Genomic DNA, 19083 nt, shown 5'->3' with positions numbered 1-19083 from the left:
GTACTGAGCTAGCTAATAACAATGTAGGCTAAGGTATAAACATGAAAAAAAAAACATGAGATAACAGTTTATAATCCCTGTGACTTTGAATGAACACATAACGCAAAGTAGATAACTTGGATGTTAATGGAAACTCACCCCATTAGAAACTGAAAAGTATTCCTGCAGACTTCATTGCCTCAGATGAAATAAGTGGTCCGGGGGCACTTTATTTTCATCTGGGGCTTTTTGGTGGATGTAGTCATCTCTTAAGTAACTACTGTACGTCTGTTTGCCTTGAGATGTCCAATTATTTGCATGTCCTGCCACTCTCTTTCGGCAGCTAAAGAATCCAACCGTATGCTGTACATAAGCTCTGGAGAAAGTTTGTCGCTACACGAATGTGTCCTAAGGAGAGAGTTTTCCTTTCTTCTTTCGTAGCATTTGCAGTCAAATTACGGATTTTCTCCATTTCGCTGTCTTTATCCCCTTCAAATGTTACCGTAGATATAGCGTCTGATATCTTAAGCTCCAGCTCCTCTGCTGCGAGGCCGAGAGATTCTTCCTCGTCTTCATCTTCGGCTAAGGTCAGCTGTAGATTAGGGATGTTCTCCAGTGTAATACAGTCGCTTTTATCGTCAGTGCACTCATCTTCAGAATCAGAAGTGTGTTGGCATAACGGCGTTGGCATAACCAGAAGCATCCGGCTTGTCGAAGAAGTACTGCCATAGATTTGCGCTGTAACAGCCACGATTTAGCTCTTCTGCAATGCATTTTGCCTGGTCCATCTTCATTCAAAGATGAAATCACATGGAGCTTCCAGAAGTAGCAGTTAATTATGCAGGCGCTGAATAAGTAGCCATGTGGTTCACTTCTAACGTGCAGTTGATTGACTGAAAAAATAACACAACAAGCACGTGAATGGCCAAAGGTAGCCAGTATGGAAATGAACTGTATCACCACACACGCCCCAACAAAGAGCCAGCATTTCCAGAAACTACACCCAATTTCAAATACAAAATGTAATACTTTTAAGGCAACCAATACTCTTATCTGAAACATGGAGTGTTTTCTTCATGATCTCAACTTTCATATTCTGCAAAAAAACGAAAATCACTCATTTTGAAAAAAAACACTTCTTCCTTCGTTTTACGTGAATTCATCCCAGCCGACTTGCTGCTGGTTTAGCCATTGTGTGTCACAAATGTGGTCAGCTGTTCTATAGTTTGGAAGGAATCCAATCTGACTTTTGTTTAAGACACTGTGCTCAGTGAGGAAGTATATAATTCTTGAGTTTAGAATACTGCCGAATAACTTCCCCAGGTTACTACTTACACAGATACCTCTGTAGTTGTTGGGATCGAAGTTGTCTCCATTCTTAAAGGTCCCATAGCATGAAAATTTTACTTTGAGGTTTTCTAACATTAAGTTGAGTTCCCCTAGCCTCCCTATGGTCCCCCAGTAGCTAAAAATTGCGTTAGGTATAAACCGAGAAGTAGGTATCGTGCTCTGCCTTTGAAAAAAGGATCGCTGAAACGCTTCGATTTGGTATCCGGCCCCATATGACGTCATATGAGGCCATGTTACCTCCCCTTTCTCTACTTGGCCCGCCCAGAGAATTTGGCCCGCCAATGAGACAATGAGCTAGGACTGTGCGAGCGCCACGTGTGTGTGTGTGTGTGTGTGTGTGTGTGTGTGTGTGTGAATACACACACTGTAACGCAAGTGTTCTTTGTTATTTGGATAAGCGTTCTGCTGTTGGTGTTATGGCGCATAACACGCAACACAATAACGCTCAGCGTTCAGCGGGGCTCCGACGGACAATCCTGGGCAACAATCGTTTTCTCCTCCATGTCGCGGTTCCCAATTCCTTCTCAACCAACCCGACGCAGACAACCCCGGGCAACAATCTCGGGCAACAATCCCTTTCTCCTCCATTTCGCGGTTCAGTCTGTACTTAATATTGACATGGAAGTGGAAGAACCAGAGGCGTCTGAGAACCCGACGCAGTCGTTTGAGATTCATAATATCATCCAGAGGCGCAAACAGCTTTTTGACCATGAAAATATATATTATATTACATAGATATCTAAATATAATATGATATTATTTAGATATAGACTCCCGCCGGAACACCCGGAGTGTTCAGTGTTCCACTGTAAACACTACCGCATGGTACCATGGCCACAAGCTGTTCAGGGCCACACCCCCACCCTCCACCTTGACCCGCCTCTAAAAACGGCACGTTTGTGGAGAGCTCATTGTGGGACTGGCTCGTAGTGGCTGTAACTATGCACCAAGGCTGAATTTCTTGAACGTCTTCAAGTACTGTATTAGGGGCCCACTAACACCTATATTAAAGCATCCATAAAATAGCATGCCATGGGACCTTTAAAGATGGATGTGATCAGCCCTTCACTCCAGCTTTCAGGGAAATGACCCACACTTAGTACCAAGTTGAATATCTTTAGTATAGCCAATTTGCATTTAAGTCTCATCTCATTTAAGATGCCATTAGGCCCGCATGCTTTTTTGGGCTGCAGAATCTTGAGTTTGTCCTCCAGTTCTAATTCTGTGATAGGGTAATCCAGTGGGGTTTGATAATTTTTAATAACTCAAGATCTTTCAGTTTTTCTGAAATCTGTTCTTGATTGCTTGATTCTTTGGATGTTTTCTATAGAGATCTTCAAAATGATTTTTCCATGTATCTCCATTTTGAATGGGCTGTTCGTTGTACCGTTTCTTGGTAAATAAGTTCCAATTTTCCCAGAATTGATTTGACCCTAGAGTCTCTTCAATTTGTTGTAATTGGTTTTGTAGATATTGTTATTTTTTTGTTCTCAGTGTGTTTTTATATTGTTTTAGAGTCTCACAGTAAATAAGTCGGAGCTCCTGGCTGTCTGGATTCCTGTGTTTTAGATTTGAGACTTTTCTTAATGTCTTCCTAATGGTTTTGCAGTCTGAATCAAACCACCTCTCCATGTTCATTTTCTTCAGTTGTATTGTTTCGCATTTTAAGTTTGTTAATGAGGCCAAATTATCGAATATGTGGTTAATGTTTACCAGACACAGCTCTACATCTTCTGTATTCTGAGGGTAGCTCTGGACCAGGAAGGAGTCTAGAAGAGACTGGATTTCTTCACTGACCATTGCGTCCTGCTACTGTGCCAGGCTGTTTTGTGCCCATCTGTATCGTGTAATGGGTTAGAAAAGTACAAGGTACAAGTACAAGCACACTCAGCAGTACAGCTTATGCTGATAGCTCGCCACAGTCACACTCAAATGAAAAAAGGCACCCTCAGGTCAATTTGGATCATCTTGATGAGCAGCAGCAGGAGGCTGTACGCAAAATGTTATGAGGAGTCTGATGTTTTTACAAGAGGAGAGGGAGACACCCCTGTCCAGAAATCCTATAACTCAATCCCAAAGCCTTTATACAAGGAGGTTAAAGAGTATGTACAGAACCTCCTCGACTGAGGGTGGATCCACAAATCTGTCTCCTCCTACTCCTCACCGGTGGTGTGTGTCCAAAAAAAGGATCAGAGCCTGCGTCTTTGCGCCACCACTCGCCATCCACTGCCACGAATCCAAGATCTGCTTGACAGTTTGGGGGGCAATACATTCTAGATCAAGGCAGTGCATACCATCAAGGGTTCGTGAGCGAAGAGAGCAGACACCTGACAGCCTTCAGTACACTGTGAGGGTTGTATGAATGGATAAGGATTCCATTTGGACTGACTAACGTACCAGCAGCATCCCAGCAATGTATGGAGGGCGTAAAAGAAGACATCAGAGATGTATGCTGCGTACCTTACCTTGACGATGTGCTATGTTATTCAGTAACATTTGAACCTTAAACATCTCAGACAAGTGCTCTGTCGCATGAAAACCGACGGCATCAAACTCTGACCAGCGAAGTGCGAGTTATTTAAGAGGGAAGTTCGCTACCTTGGCCATCTGGTGTCTGGAGAAGGAGTCAAGCTTGACCCACAGGACTTGGAAGCTGTCTTAGCCCTGAAAGAGAAGACACCTCGCACAGTCGGTGATGTCCACTCCCTGTTGGGATTTCTTGGGTATTATCACTCCTTCATCCAAGATTTCTCTTGGATCGTGAAGCCATTGTTTGAGCTCCTCCAGAAACCTGCAGAAACGGATGGCAATATCACCAAGCCCCAGCTCAAGAGAGACAAAGGGAGAGCAAAGAAAGGAGACAGAGGACAGGTCCCTTCAAAAATGCCCATCACCTGGAGAGCAGAACACCAGAATGTACTTGAAAGTTCTTGTTCTTACTCGAGTTCTTGACGCTCAAATGGGCAATCTGTGACAAATTCTACGCCCGACCTTTACTGTCTATACAGACAATAATCCGTTAAAGTATGTCCTTAGCACAGCCAGACTCAATGCTGTTGGGCATAGGTGGGTCGGTGAACTGGCTGACTTTCACTTTGATATAAAATACAGGCCTGGTAAGATGAACGTGGATGCCGACACTCCAGGTATCCACTTAGTCTACGGGAAGGAATAGGTGTTTCATTTCAATGTTACAAGTTATAAGCATTCATCTAAGTCAAAGTCGGAAGGCCGGCCTCACCGCCAACCCAGCCAAGTGTCACTTGGGCCTAGAGGAGGCCTCCTACCTGGGCTACATAGTCGGACGCGGGAACATCCAGCCCCAGGAGGTAAAGATCCAGACCATCCGGGATTGGCCCCGCCCCACCACCAAGAAACAGGTGAAATCTTTCCTTGGGTTAGTGGGGTACTATCAAAGGTTCATTCCTGGTTTCGCCACACTGGCAAGCCCCCTCCATGACTTAACTCGGAAGGCTCTGCAAGACCGCGTAACCTGGTCAGAGGCAGCAGAGGGTGCATTCAGGCTCCTCATGCAAGCCCTATGCTCCGAGCCCATCCTCGCCCATCCACGCCCCACTCAAGTGGATGGCCAGCGGCCCTTGAAGCCCAGGGGGCAGGTGATACAGGGCCTCTACCACCCTTTTCCCCTAGAGGCCGCTGGGGACCGCATTAGCGCTGCAACACTCAGAGCGATGGGAAACACATGCACAGGAGGAAGGAGATCAAACGCAGGTGAGGTGCATAAAAGACGATTGGATGCTCTGTCTAAGGGGGACATGTGGTTGCAGTGCGAGGAGACAGACCGGACCGAGATTCCTGGCCCGGACGACCCAGTTCCCGACCGAGACGGACCCATGGAGACAGCCGGCGTATTGGGACGGCCCGCCGCACATAAGGACAGAGAGGGCGCGTGAGAAAGGACCGGGGAACCCGCTGAGGCTCACGGAGCACAGACTTTAAGTTATAGTTCTTCTACGGTGTGAGATGTCCACCCAGTTATGATATTGATTTAATAAATGCGCCCTTTTTTCTGCTTTTTCCGTTGAGAGTACTGATTGGAGGGAGATGGGACATTACAGAGCCAGGTTACCACACTAGGTCAAGGGGGCAACAATCGCTTCTTTATTTTGTACAGTTTGCATGGCTGAGAACATGTGTTACCTGTGTCTGCTCTATTCAGATACAAAGTGAGCTGATAGAGGTGTTTGTTCTTTCACCGTGAAGGCTCTCAAAGAGGTTTGGCCTAAATCTGTTATAGCATAATCAACAGTGCTGCTGTCATCAACAGTGAACTATGTATACCGTCCAAAGGAGTCCCCTCGCAGCCTTCCATTGACAATGTACAGACCCAGCTCTCTGCAAAGCTGTAAGACTTGTTTTCCACTCCTGTTTGTGTTTTTGTCATAATTATTCCTGTTGGGAAGGATAGGGAAGTTAAGGTTAGTTCCAGTGATGTAACTGTCACCTTCAGTACTAGTAAAGTCTAGCTCATCACCAGTTCTAGCATTTAAATCTCCAGTGATCAGCACAGATCCCTAGGCCTGGAAATGACTGATCTCTTCTTCTATGGTGGATAAAATCTCCTCATTGAAATATGGAAATTATATTGGGGGAATATAAATTGCACATAAAAAAATGTTTGCTCAGTGGATATTATATTGTTTTTCATTTTTAACCAAATATTTCCCTTTTTTCATTATTTCTATTGAGTTTGCTAGTTCTGACTTATACCATAGCAACATTCTGAGTCTCTACCCTGGGTGACTCCATTTAGTTTTCTTGATGGGACTATAAACTCTCTATAGTTAGGGGGACAACCAGTGGGGGCATCTCCTTTGCACCAAGTCTCCTGTAAAATAGCATTATCAACATCGTTAATCTTGTCTAAGAAGTCAGGGTTTCTACTTTTTAAACCAAAAAGATAAGAGTTTAAACCCTGAATATTCCAGATAACAGATATGCTAAATGATTTCATTAACAGATTGTCATTTTAAAAAGAGAAGAAACAAATAACTGTTCTGAACATAAACTATATATTTACAATGTGATGATTACATAGACCATCAATTTTCATACCATAAAGTGTTTAACGTGTGTATATACAGTGTTTAGTTTTTTTTTTTACCTGCTCATTACCACTGATCACGACTGTGGCCCATAAGATGAGAGCATAATGACTCAGCATGTCCTGGATGGCTCTCAGTTCACTGTGGCCGGGGCCTGCTGCTCCTCTGACCACCTCAGCATAGGACGGTCTGCCTGGCTGGGTCTGTTCCTGCTGCTGTTGTGGAGGAGGTGGTGGTGAGAAAGTCTTGGGTCTGGGGTTGATTAGTGGGGTATGAATGCTGCTCTCCTGAGGTCTGTGTTGAGGTTGTATGTACTGCTGCCTGGGCCTGGGTTGGGCTGGATTAGGATGTGGCTTGGGGAGCCAAGGTGAGACTCAGAGAGAATATCCATGGCTGCCTTTGTGTTTGTACACCAAAGCTTTGCTACTTTTTGCCTGGGGAAAAGCCTTTTCTCATCAATGAATCTTCCATTTGAGCCGATCAGTAGCATGATATCTGCTTTTGCAGTGAGACTATCTGATCTAATGGGACCATCAGAGTGAGTGGTGTGGCTGCTGGACTCTGGCTGCTCTGGTTGAGAGGGGATTCTCCTGCTGGGTGCTCTGGGAGGGGCGCACTTCTGTGTGTTGGTCAGTCCTCAGTGGCTCAGACTCAGTGAGGGAGTTCTCTGTCAAAGCCACAAGTTGACTCTTGTGGCTCTCTCAGCTCCAGTTCTCTCAGAAGTTATTTTAGAGCAGTGATCTCTCTCCTGTGACTCTGTCTCTCGTGGTTTAGCTCTTTCACCTGTTCTGATAGTGTACCAAGCTCTCTCCTCTGGCTCTCTTTCTCTTGCTGTATCTGGCTGAAGTTCCGTAGAGGAGGTGTTTTCTTTCATTAGATAGATAGATAGATAGATAGATAGATAGATACTTTATTTATCCCCGGGGAGGAAATTGTTGAGTGAAATACAGCATAACATAACATGAGGAGAGGGGAGGACAAAAAAAGGCAACCCCAGACTATGCTCCTGTGGGGAGTACAGTGTGGGAACAGGAAAAACACACCTCAGCACATAAGCACACAGTCAGTACACCTACAACATGAAAACACACAACCTGCAACAGGGGAGGGGGTTGGGGAAGGGCGGGGGGGGATAACCCAGTGCAGGCAAGCAGCCAACCAGTCCTGCAGCCACTATAGGAGCTGGACACAGACCCGTGTCAGACTGGGGGGTACAAGCGGCGAAGGCATGGGATGGGGGTACTGGGGGGGTGATTGCGTATCTGTATCTATGTAAGAGTTTGTGTATGTGTAGGCCTGGAGAGATTACCAGATATTTAAGTGCCTGGAAACTTTCCTGGCACTACCCCTGTACCATGACTTTACCAGTTTTATAAAGATTGACAGTTGTCATTATGCTGTGAAAGTCATCTGGGTCTCTGATCTTCAACTGCCAGTACTCCTTGTCGCCCTTTTTTGCCACTGAAGGGTGATGGTCGATAATGGCCCTGTGCCAGGCTTCAGGTCTTTCAGTGTAGAAGATTACATTACTAAGTACTACTTACTACTAATCTCCACTTTTACAAAGATCAGCAAAAAGGGTTTCTAGCTGTCCCTTAAGAAGCTCCTGTTTGAATGTGCTTCTCCCTGTGTCATTCTTGATGTTTGGTGGGTAGTGTATGTGGATGTCACTCATGCTCTGCTCTGGACAGGGAGGGAGGGTTGACTGCTGTTTAGGATGGCTCATGTTAGCTCCTGCTAACTATTGCTAGCTCTGTCACTTTTTTCTTTGGGGAACTTTCTTGTTTTCTCTTTTTTTTCCCTCTTTTCCAATTCAACTTTTCTGTTGTCCTTGATCTTCTCTTTAAGTTGTTCGAAATTTAACCTGTTCTTCTCAATTTAAAATGACAAAAATACATGCCTATTTAGGAGCTCATATAGTACATGTCCTCCTGCTTTAGAAAATCTCTCTCTCTCTCTCTCTCAGGAGAAGGGTACCTCTCACGCCGATTTCAGTAATGATCGTGTAAATGGTTCGTAAATGGTGGCAGCGGCTGCCTGTTTGTACACTGTGAGCATTTAACAGCTTTAAGGGGTGATATTATGCCACCAGGTGTGAGTGTGATTAGCCATTACACGCATTTGCAAACGCCTTGTAATGGATAATCACACTCACACCTGGTGGCATAATATCACCCCTTCAACACGTGTTGGCCGTTTCTCAATACCAAGTACGCAAACTATAGACTCGCCGACTTGGAAGTGCGTACTTGGCAAGTCCGGACTTACAAGTACAAACTTCCGAGGACGGGAGTACGCACCTGCAATTGGAACAGCAGCGGACTCGATGACGTCACCACCTCAGCTCTGTTAACTGTGCTACGGCCTCATGTAGGGGAGCGTACCTATGTTCCCCGGGTACGACAAACTCGCACGCTGACTACTAACCTTAACCCTCACCCTAACCATAACCATAACCGTGACCCTAACCCTAACCCTAACCTTAACCCTAATATTCATGATTCTTCCAGATTCCACCTACGAAAAAAACATTTGCTCCCCGGTCACATACAAAGTGGGGAACATAGGACCCGGGAAACATAGGGATGACCCCTCATGTAGGCATATACTACTGAACAATATAAACAAATTATATAAAACCAAACCCCAGCCTCTTTCATTTTAAAATAGTATGTAAATATTTTGAATGAATATAAATGAAAAGATATGCGTGTCATGTGTATAAGCTATACATACAACTTTTTATATGTAGGGTACAGATGCGCGTGCCTATATAGTTGGAGAGTAGGCTATTGATATAATATTTGCGAACGAGCGAGAAATTACACAGATTAGAATAGAAACACACACACACGATCGGATGGATCCGACTGGGATTTCCGTTGCTGTTGCGATGGGTTTCCTCGACTTTTACAATATAAACAAATTATATAAAACAATAGTATTTTGAATGAATAGGCCTACATTTGTTATATATTTAAAATGTTCCTATATAGCCTATTATTATAGCTTACATTCTAATATTCTAAAACATGGGAATGTGAAATGCATCCTGGGATATTTAACTGTCCCAAATCCGCACAAGTCACCTCCGATGCATCCTCAATGAAACGGCCAGTTTAAGAACGCATCGAGAACACACACGGATTTTTCGTCTGTACTTGGCTTGATGCATACTTTGAATTGGAACAGTACTTGGGCTACGACTGATGACGTTTCACAAGAACGCAAGTACACAAGTACATACAAGAACGCAAATTGAGAAATGGCGATTGAGTCAATTCTGACTGTGCCTTGCAGTATGTCCTCTATGTCTTCATAAGCTGTTTGTTGTTTACAAAGTAGCTTATCGTTGATTCCCTTAAAATTGGTTTTCATCATGTTGGAGCAACAAGGAACCAAGACAAAGTTACATTTACGAATGACTCAGTTGTTAAGTGAATCAATTAGGGTCACCTGAGCGGTCATTTTAAGAGCTCAAAGTAGAACTTTGGGCTCCAGGACATCCAAGGTCTGCTTTAAGCCTTTTGTATGAATAACAACATTTTCTCCTCCCATCAATCATATTGTAATATATATGTAATATTTTTAAAGCATGAGATGATAAGACCTTGCTATGATAAAATTAGATCATATTTATCAAACAAGAATAAAAAAGTGGAATATCCGCAATTCACACTTCATACATACTATACTAAATAAATCTATAAGACAGGTCCAAATAAAAACATGTTAGCCAACAGTAGGAGCTACATGCTACATGAGCTAGATCCTCCTCCTGTATTTCAAAATGTGAGAGCATAAATGTAATTTATATTTAAAACCAAAAGGCTGAAGAGTAGTTCTGATAAGATACATCTCAGGATTGCACAGTGCAGTCAATGCAGAGCTCTACGCTAAGACAATATAGGTCGACTGTCAGATAACTACAGAGGTAAATCTAAACCGGACTCTTTAATGTTCTCAGTCACAGACTTTTATCGTGTGAACCTAGAATCATGCAAAGTAAAATTTTATCACGGCCCAAAATGTTGGCTGCTGGAGAGAGGCCCTAATGGTGCGTTTCCACCGAGCGGTGTGTTAAGGTTAGGTGTGGTGAGGTTAGGTTAGGTGTGTTAAGGTTAGGTGTGGTGAGGTTAGGTTAGGTGTGTTAAGGTTAGGTGTGGTGAGGTTAGGTGTGGTGAGGTTAGGTGAGGTGAGGTTAGGTGACGTTAGGTGTGGTGAGGTTAGGTGTGGTGAGGTTAGGTGAGGTGAGGTTAGGTGAGGTTAGGTGTGTTAAGGTTAGGTGTGGTGAGGTTAGGTGTGGTGAGGTTAGGTGAGGTGAGGTTAGGTGTGGTGAGGTTAGGTGAGGTGAGGTTAGGTGAGGTTAGGTGTGGTGAGGTTAGGTGTGGTTAGGTGTGGTGAGGTTAGGTGTGGTGAGGTTAGGTGAGGTTAGGTGAGGTGAGGTGTGGTGAGGTTAGGTGAGGTGAGGTGTGGTGAGGTTAGGTGTGGTGAGGTTAGGTGAGGTGAGGTTAGGTGAGGTTAGGTGAGGTGAGGTGTGGTGAGGTTAGGTGTGGTGAGGTTAGGTGTGGTGAGGTTAGGTGTGGTGAGGTTAGGTGAGGTTAGGTGAGGTTAGGTGAGGTTAGGTGAGGTTAGGTGTGGTGAGGTTAGGTGAGGTTAGGTGTGGTGAGGTTAGGTGAGGTTAGGTGAGGTTAGGTGAGGTTAGGTGTGGTGAGGTTAGGTGAGGTTAGGTGTGTTAAGGTTAGGTGTGGTGAGGTTAGGTGTGGTGAGGTTAGGTGAGGTTAGGTGTGGTGAGGTTAGGTGAGGTTAGGTGTGTTAAGGTTAGGTGTGGTGAGGTTAGGTGAGGTGAGGTTAGGTGTGGTGAGGTTAGGTGTGGTGAGGTTAGGTGAGGTGAGGTGTGGTGAGGTTAGGTGAGGTTAGGTTAGGTGAGGTTAGGTGTGGTGAGGTTAGGTGAGGTTAGGTGTGGTGAGGTTAGGTGTGTTAAGGTTAGGTGTGGTGAGGTTAGGTTAGGTGTGGTGTATGGCGAGTGGATAGTGCCAAACAAAGGATAACCAGGAAGAGGCGAAGGAGCAGTCTAACCCTACGCCGCCGTCAGAACGTGTGGAGGTTTGTGTGGGACTGATCGGGACTGCAGACGAGAGACCAGCAGCGACGCCACGGCGACTGCATGGAAGTTCCGTCCACCGGCGGCGGTGTCACGGCGACGTACATACGGACATTCAGACAAAATGTACGTCTACTCACGGACATCTGAACGAGTTAGTTGCCACAAAGACGCCTGCTAACCTACGTCGCCGTGAGAACGCCTGAACTAGGTATGTGGCCACAAAGAGCTTCAGTGTGATTTTATGACTTAGTTTAGGATTTACTAGTGTTTTATACAACCAGCACATTTATATCACTTGGAACAGCAATGTATAATGGTGTGGGACAGATAAAGTGTTGTTTAAATGTAGGCTATTTTGATGGTGCCTGTTTTGATACTGTTATTCACTCTCAAAGTAGACCTATTATTGTTTTAGTTGAGATAATGAATTGCTAATTTGTTTGGGTAATTTACTGTAATTAAAATGGGTAGGTCTACAGACTTAGCATTAAACACCACTGAAAGTGTTATCTTTTACTACAGTATATCTGTAAAGAGTCACATTTATATTTAAAATTTATGAATATTGTTTAGAAATGTTGTTTAGAATTTTTTGGTTGATATATTAATCTGTAATGATTATTTTCGGCTAGGTGAAGTGTACAAAAACATTTGCCTTGAGTCATTATATTGACTTAAGTCCTATCTTTTACATTGCAGGTGGAGATGCTGTGTTGGTGGTGGAGGACACGGAGAACCGAATGACGCTGAACCAGCTCCTCATGTTCGTCACTGGGGCGGACAGAGTTCCTCCCCTGGGATTCCCAGGAGAGCCAACATTAAACTTTTTGCACACTGGCACTGTCTTCCCGGAAGCAAACACGTGTGCACTAATTCTGAAGTTGCCTCTTCACACCACCTATGAATCATTTAGTGATTCCATGATTTCAGGAATCATCCAGTCCCCCTGTTTTGGGTATGCTTAATGTAAGCCAACACTTTTTTTTGCATCTTCCTGCTAATGTTTTGCATCTTCTTGAAATAAAGAATGTTCCAGTGCCACGTTGTTATGCTTTGCCAGACCCTTATTGGATGACTACAATCAAAGCTTTTGTTTGGCCGTCTGCCAAAATAATACATGTTGGCTTACAACTAGTGACTCTACAATCAAGTCTTATATCCGCCCAATAATGTTTTTCTTCTTTCTTGCCTTCTCAAATTCAACATTTGTATGGTTAATTATCTGCTGTTAAAGCACAGATTCTGTTGAATGATGGATGCTTAAAATTTACTTTGAAACACAGATAAATGCGGTTGTTAATTCACAAATGTTTTCTGTTTCATCAAAGAAATTCCATTGTGATCATTTACATTGTTACATTAATTTATATTTAATTTAAACTATACAACTTTTGAAAAAGAAAGTGAATAATATAGCCTAGATAGAAAACAGAAAATGTCATAGGCCTGCCCTATGAAATGACATCATGCCCATACAATCGTCAAAACATTTTTGAGATCTGTTTTTAAAACAGTTTTGGTCTTTTTGACACATAAAAACTAACGTTTTTTATAAAATGTCATCAACTTATTCATCAACAAGTATTTGGACATATTAATACCAGAAAAAAATGATAATAATAAAAAAGAAAAAAAATATATATATAGACTGAGAATCGAACCCCAGTCTCTCGCGTGACAGTCAATTACCTTAGCCACAACATTGTCTGGACCATGACCAAAAATAAATAAATAAATATATATATATATATTATGGCGACGGCGTGCGTATCCTCTCCCCACGGCGGCGGCGTACGTATCTTCTCCACACGTGCATTTCACACGATGTTATCCTTCTCCTGGTAATCCTGGCACTATCCACTCGCCATATAGGTGTGATCATTTTTCAGAGCTCCTTGTTGGGGTACCAAATGGTCTGAATTGGTGCCGAAAGTTGGAGCTACACACGCCGTCCGTTGATTGGTCGACAGAATTGTCACTTCTGTGCGACACATTTGTTTAATGGATTTGGATTTATTAGCTACACTGTCGGGCTGCTATGAGGTCACGATGCTTAAGTAGCTGCCATGGCTATCGCTGTCCATCCAGCATCGCCATGTCGGCTTAAACCCCGCCCAACATAAGGGTACTGACGGCTTAAACCCCGCCCACCATAAGGGTACTGACGGCTTAAACCCCTCCCACCATAAGGGTACTGACGGCTTAAACCCCGCCCACCATAAGGGTACTGACGGCTTAAACCCCTCCCACCATAAGGGTACTGTCGGCGGTGGAAACGCGAGCCTCACCTAACCGCACCGCTCGGTGAAAACGCGCCATAACTGCCCAGCAAGAAGAGGGAGTGCAGGAGTTTCCCGCCCAAAAGCACCTCGTTGATTTGATACATAAAACCTGGACAATGTGTCTGAAGAAATACCAGCGAGACGTCTTCGATATTTTCAAACGCTTAAGGACAGTTTAAGCTTTTCTTTTGATACACGATAGCGGCATTGCGGTCCTAAAAAGAGATCAGTTTTATTATTCTATTCATCTTTTGCGCTTCGGGGGGCGGGGGGGGGGGGGGTCTGAGGAGGGGAGGGACAACACGCTGCCCTCTGAGCGGAGATCGATCCAATCTGGGAGCTTCAAACCCCATATCCCCATCGACCTGGAGAAGAAAAGGGGTGTAATTAGTGTCCCTGCCAGAAGACTCTCTCTCTCTCTCTCTCTCTCTCTATCAGCCTCTCTCTCTCTCTCTCTCTCTCTCTCTCTCTCTCTATCAGCCTCTCTTTCTCTCCCTCTCTCTCTCTCTCTCTCTCTCTCTCCCCTATCAGCCTCTCTCCTTTCAAAATTTTCTGGGGGAGGACCCCCAGATCCCCCCCACCCTCGAAATGCTGCTGACGCCCTGGCTCACACAATACTGTGTCTCCACGCCTGGTGTTGACTGTACCCTCTCCCCCAGCAGAGTCTCTGTTCAGCAGCCTGGGTGGGGGCCCCGCGGTGGGCCTGGGTCTGGGCCCCTGGGTCTGGGCCCCTGGGTGTTGACTGTACCCTCTCCCCCAGCAGAGTCTCTGTTCAGCAGCCTGGGTCTGGGCCCCTGGGTCTGGGCCCCTGGGTCTGGGCCCCTGGGTCTGGGCCCCTGGGTCTGGGCCCCTGGGTGTTGACTGTACCCTTTCCCCCAGCAGAGTCTCTGTTCAGCAGCCTGGGTGGGGGCCCCGCGGTGGGCCTGGGTCTGGGGGCCCTGCTGCTCTTCCTGCTGCTGCTGGACGTCGGCTGCTTCTTCCTGCGGCGCTGCGGACTGCTCATGTGCGTCACGCACTCGCTCTGCAGGCAGAAGAGCTCCACCAATCAGAGCAAGGAGACGGAGGAGGGCGGGGCCGCCTACCTGTGAGTAGTCAGCCGCCTCGGACCGGATTCAGCGGGTTTGAAGTTGTTTTTGTATTCCTTTATTGTGAATGTAGTTTGTTTTTGTGTGTTTTGTTTGTTTTTCATTTTTATATTCCTTTATATTCCTTCCTTTGAATGTAGTTTGTTTTTTGTGTTTACCAGTTTGTGTTCCTTTTTTGTAAACAGATTGGTTTATTTGTTTGTGTTTTGCTTTAGTTTGTTTGCTAGTGTGTTTAGAACAAAGACAACCGCCATCTTGTTTGTTCGCTGGTGTGTTAAAGGTCCCATGGCATGCTACTTTATGGATGCTTTAATATAGCTGTTAGTGGGCCCCTGATACAGTACTTGAAGACGTTCAAGAAATTCTGCCTCGGTGCAGAGTTACAGCCACTACGAGCCAGTCCCACATGAGCTTTCCACAAACGTTCCATTTCTGTGTCTGTAGCTTTAATGAGGAGGAGAGAGGCGGGGCAAGGTGGAAGGTAGGGGTGTGGCCCTGAGCAGCTTGCGGCCATGGTACCATGCGTTAGTTACAGTGGATGTATCCCCCAAATCCTTTTCAACGATGGCAGAGATAACCACCACTACGAGTCTCGTTGTGGAAGTACCAGAGTCAGAGAACCCAACGCAGTCTAGTATTTTCACCAAATGGGAGCTTTACGCAACACAGTGTGTGTATTCACTCACAAATGTGGCGCTTGCACAGTCATAGCTCATCATAAAACGGGTGGCTTAAATGAAGCGATCTGATTGGTTCCCAACTGTTGTATATTGAGCGTATACACACAGCTATGACGCCCGTTCAGTTTATGGAGTTCAGTATCACTCCGCGCCTAACTTGAACTGTTGTTTATTTATATATAAAAGCAATAGCATAGTTCACTGAAGCCTAAAAATATGTTGATTACTGGAGAGGGTGGAAATGTTGTGAAGCAATAGGCACACGGTGAGTGAACTCGATAGTAGGCTAAATTGCCGGTGAACCGAGCTACCGTCTCTAGCCTTCTCTCTGAAGGACACTACAGTGTGTTGCATAGCAACCGCCGTACACTTTACAGGCAGCCAGGAGGGACTACTTTTTTTTTTAAACTTTTCAACTTTTTTTATTTAGTGTCTATGACTTTCATTTCACCATACTTGTAACCGTTTTATAAAAGCAATAGATCACTTCAGCTACACTACAGTCAAGGGGGTCGCCGTCCCTCCGCTTCACGTCATGACGAACAACGCCCCTTAACTGTGGTATAATGAGAACATTCCACCTGTCGAGAGCTATTGCTAAATTGTCTTATTGCGGGCCAAATTCTCTGGGCGGGCAAAGCAGAGAAAGGGGAGGTAACCTGGCCCCTCATGACGACATACGGGGCAAATTCCAAATTGGAGCGTCTGAGCTTTAATCTTTTCAAAGGCGGAGCAGGATACCTAGTGCTCATTTTACATGTAACACCATTTCTAGCCACTAGGGGACCATAGGCAGGCTCAGGGAACTCTAATAATGTTAGAGAACCTCAAGGGGAAATTTTCATGCCATGGGACCTTTAAGAACAAAGACGGCCTTGCTGTAGATATGATTCGAGCGCTGTTAAGATAGCGCTCTGAAGTGCACAGAATCTGAATCTCCGAAGAACAAGTTTCTCCGCCATTCACAAGATGAGCATTCCCTCCACTGTGGCAAGACTGATTCCCAGAACTGGTGTCGGGTCCGAAATCGATCTAAATGATCCAGACACTGAGTCAGGGGCGGTCGGAGCCAGATGCTCCAACAGGGCGTTTAGCTCGCTAGTATCTGACGGGTTAGCACGGTAGCTAGCCAATGCCACTCACACAATAGCTCCTAAAACACCTTTTAATGAGTAAACTAACGAATGCGCTGTGGAGACACTCAGGTCACTGCAGGGTTAGCTAATGACCGCCGTGACGCTAACGAACACGACGTCCACCCAAACGCACGGCTTGACTCGCTAATAATTACAATGGATTGGAGTGTGTGTGTGTGTGTGTGTGTGTGTGTGTGTGTGTGTGTGCATGTGTGCAGGTTGGGAGGGCTACAGTCGCACTTCTTAGATGTATATTTTAATTTTTTCTTCATTTTCAAAGGCTGTTGCACTTTTTTATTATTAATTTCTTATTCTATTTCTGGACTCTATGATGTTTCTATGATGACGGGATCAAAGGCAATCTCCCAGCCTGCCTGTCTGTTCTGGCCCCACACACACACGTAGACACACACCGCACACACACACACACACGTGTACAGAGACACACACGCACACACATCGACGCACACACCCCCTGGGGCTCTTCCACCTGCTGTCAACCGCCCAGTGGTTGAGAGAGAGAGAGTGAGAGAGAGCGAGAGGTTCCCCTGGCGGCCATCTCGTGACTACAGCATGGACCAATAAAGACTGGACACCGGATTGAAACATGGCGCCCATTCATTCCTATGGAAACTGCTCAGTGGCGCAGGGCCACATCAAGGAGAGAATTGCTTCCGCATCATGGGAGCTTAGCCACGCCCTAGTGCATGACGTTCTGGATGTAGAACTATTCTCGTTCTCTAGCATTGTTAGCATTGTAGCATCATAAGTGAGAGCATTGTTCACCGGCCATGGAAGTATAAGTTACTAACCCCCCCCCCGATGATTCTCTATATGTGATCTTTAAATTACACTCCTCCTGCCATCTGGGCAACAATTATCCTTGGGCACAAGAAGTTAACGGAGCCGTGCACTGAGCCCTCTCAGAGGCCCGGCCGAAACAACATTTGTTTCACTACGACTCCTTTCAGCTGCCCACCCCTCCTTCTCCTGCAAAAAATAAATACATAAAATGGCTAACAAAACGCTTGAAGTGGCGTTTTGAAAAGAGAAAACTTACGGAGATTGCGGAGACATATTCCTGTTCCCCACTTGTATTGGAGTGAACGGGGATATCTACTTCTGGGCCCCATGAATCGAGGGCCCCGTCCACAGACTGCTAAAAAACTGCAATACCAGGCTTGGCCACTGAGCACTGGTGGATTGCGGAAGTAGGCACTGCTCCTGGACTACAGGCTCTGGATAATATAAGGAAATGTGTTATTTTCCCGAAGCACAGAAGATGGGCTTCTGTGTCCGACGCATAATCACCTCGGGGGGTGGGGGGGGGGGGGCGGGGGGGGCAGGGGGGGTAAGACCGGGGTCTGCAACGGTAGTCATTACCCTCCCCCCCCCCATTGAGCAGAAGAACTGCTCAATGGATTTCAGGAGGAAATTGGCAGAATTTTTCTTGACGCTTTCTTGGCTAAGTATGTACTATAATTAAAAATAATTATCCACAATAATGTGCCGTCTGTTTTGGGGGGGGGGGGGGTAGACGTTTTTTAAAGTGTTTATTTGATACGATATCCTCACATCGTCACGTGTCTGAAACATGAAGAGCCTTCGACTAGCGAGGTGATTTTCATTGTTCATTGTCCTTTTTTCCTGAAGACTTCCAAGCCCAGCGCCTGCGTACTGTTTATCCCCTTTGAAAAAATACAAATATAAATGTGTTGTTTTTTGTGTGTGTATCCCTTCTTTAAAAATGCTATTATAAATGTGTTTTGTTTTTGTGTGTGTATCCCTTGTGTAAAAACACAAATACATATTTTTTGGGAGTGTATCTCTTCTTCATATGAATGTGTTGTTTTTTGTGTGTGTATCCTAAAAATGCTAATCTAAATGTGTTTTTTTTGTGTGTGTATCTCTTCCATAAAAGCACAAATATTAATGTTTTTTTGTGAGTGTATCCCTTCTCTAAAGTACTAATATAATTGTGTGTTTGTGTTTCCCGTTCCCTCAGGAAGCTCCCGCTGAAGGAGGAGAACAGGAAGGAGAGTTTGAAGCCGGACTCCATCGAGATCAAAGTCCACGGGGAGGACGGCCGCCACACAAAGACGGACTGCAGCAAAGCATAAACCAGGACTCAACGCACAACCACGCACACACACACACACACACACACACACACACAACCACGCACACACACACACACACACACAACCATGCACACACAACCACACGCACACACAACCACACACACGGACACACACCACCAAATTAACGCAGAAAAAAGATGACTTTGGAAAAAATTAAGACCACGAAAAAAAAAGACTTTGGGAAAGAGAAAGGCTTCGGAAAAAAGAAAGACTTAAAAAATATTGACTTCGGAAAAAAACGGCGGAAAAACGTACGC

The 19083-nt window shown here is 45.1% G+C and overlaps 1 protein-coding gene across 1 annotated transcript in view; it reads left to right on the top strand.

Moving 5' to 3' along the window:
* LOC311367939 (neural cell adhesion molecule 2-like) overlaps window positions 1–18805 on the top strand; it is a gene marked incomplete at both ends in the record, with an annotated part of 171606 nt that extends 152801 nt beyond the window's left edge. Inside the window, 2 exons of the mRNA XM_084486812.1 lie at window positions 14664–14868; window positions 18691–18805. Of these exons, the coding sequence (XP_084342938.1) occupies window positions 14664–14868; window positions 18691–18805 (320 nt within the window). The remainder of the gene's footprint in view (window positions 1–14663; window positions 14869–18690) is intronic.
* Between the last annotated feature and the right edge of the window lie 278 nt (window positions 18806–19083).

Source organism: Micromesistius poutassou, assembly GCF_964030765.1.
Source record: "Micromesistius poutassou genome assembly, chromosome: 22".
Taxonomy (NCBI): domain Eukaryota; kingdom Metazoa; phylum Chordata; class Actinopteri; order Gadiformes; family Gadidae; genus Micromesistius; species Micromesistius poutassou.
Note: the sequence above shows the minus strand (reverse complement) of the source record. Positions and strands in the feature narration are given on the sequence as shown.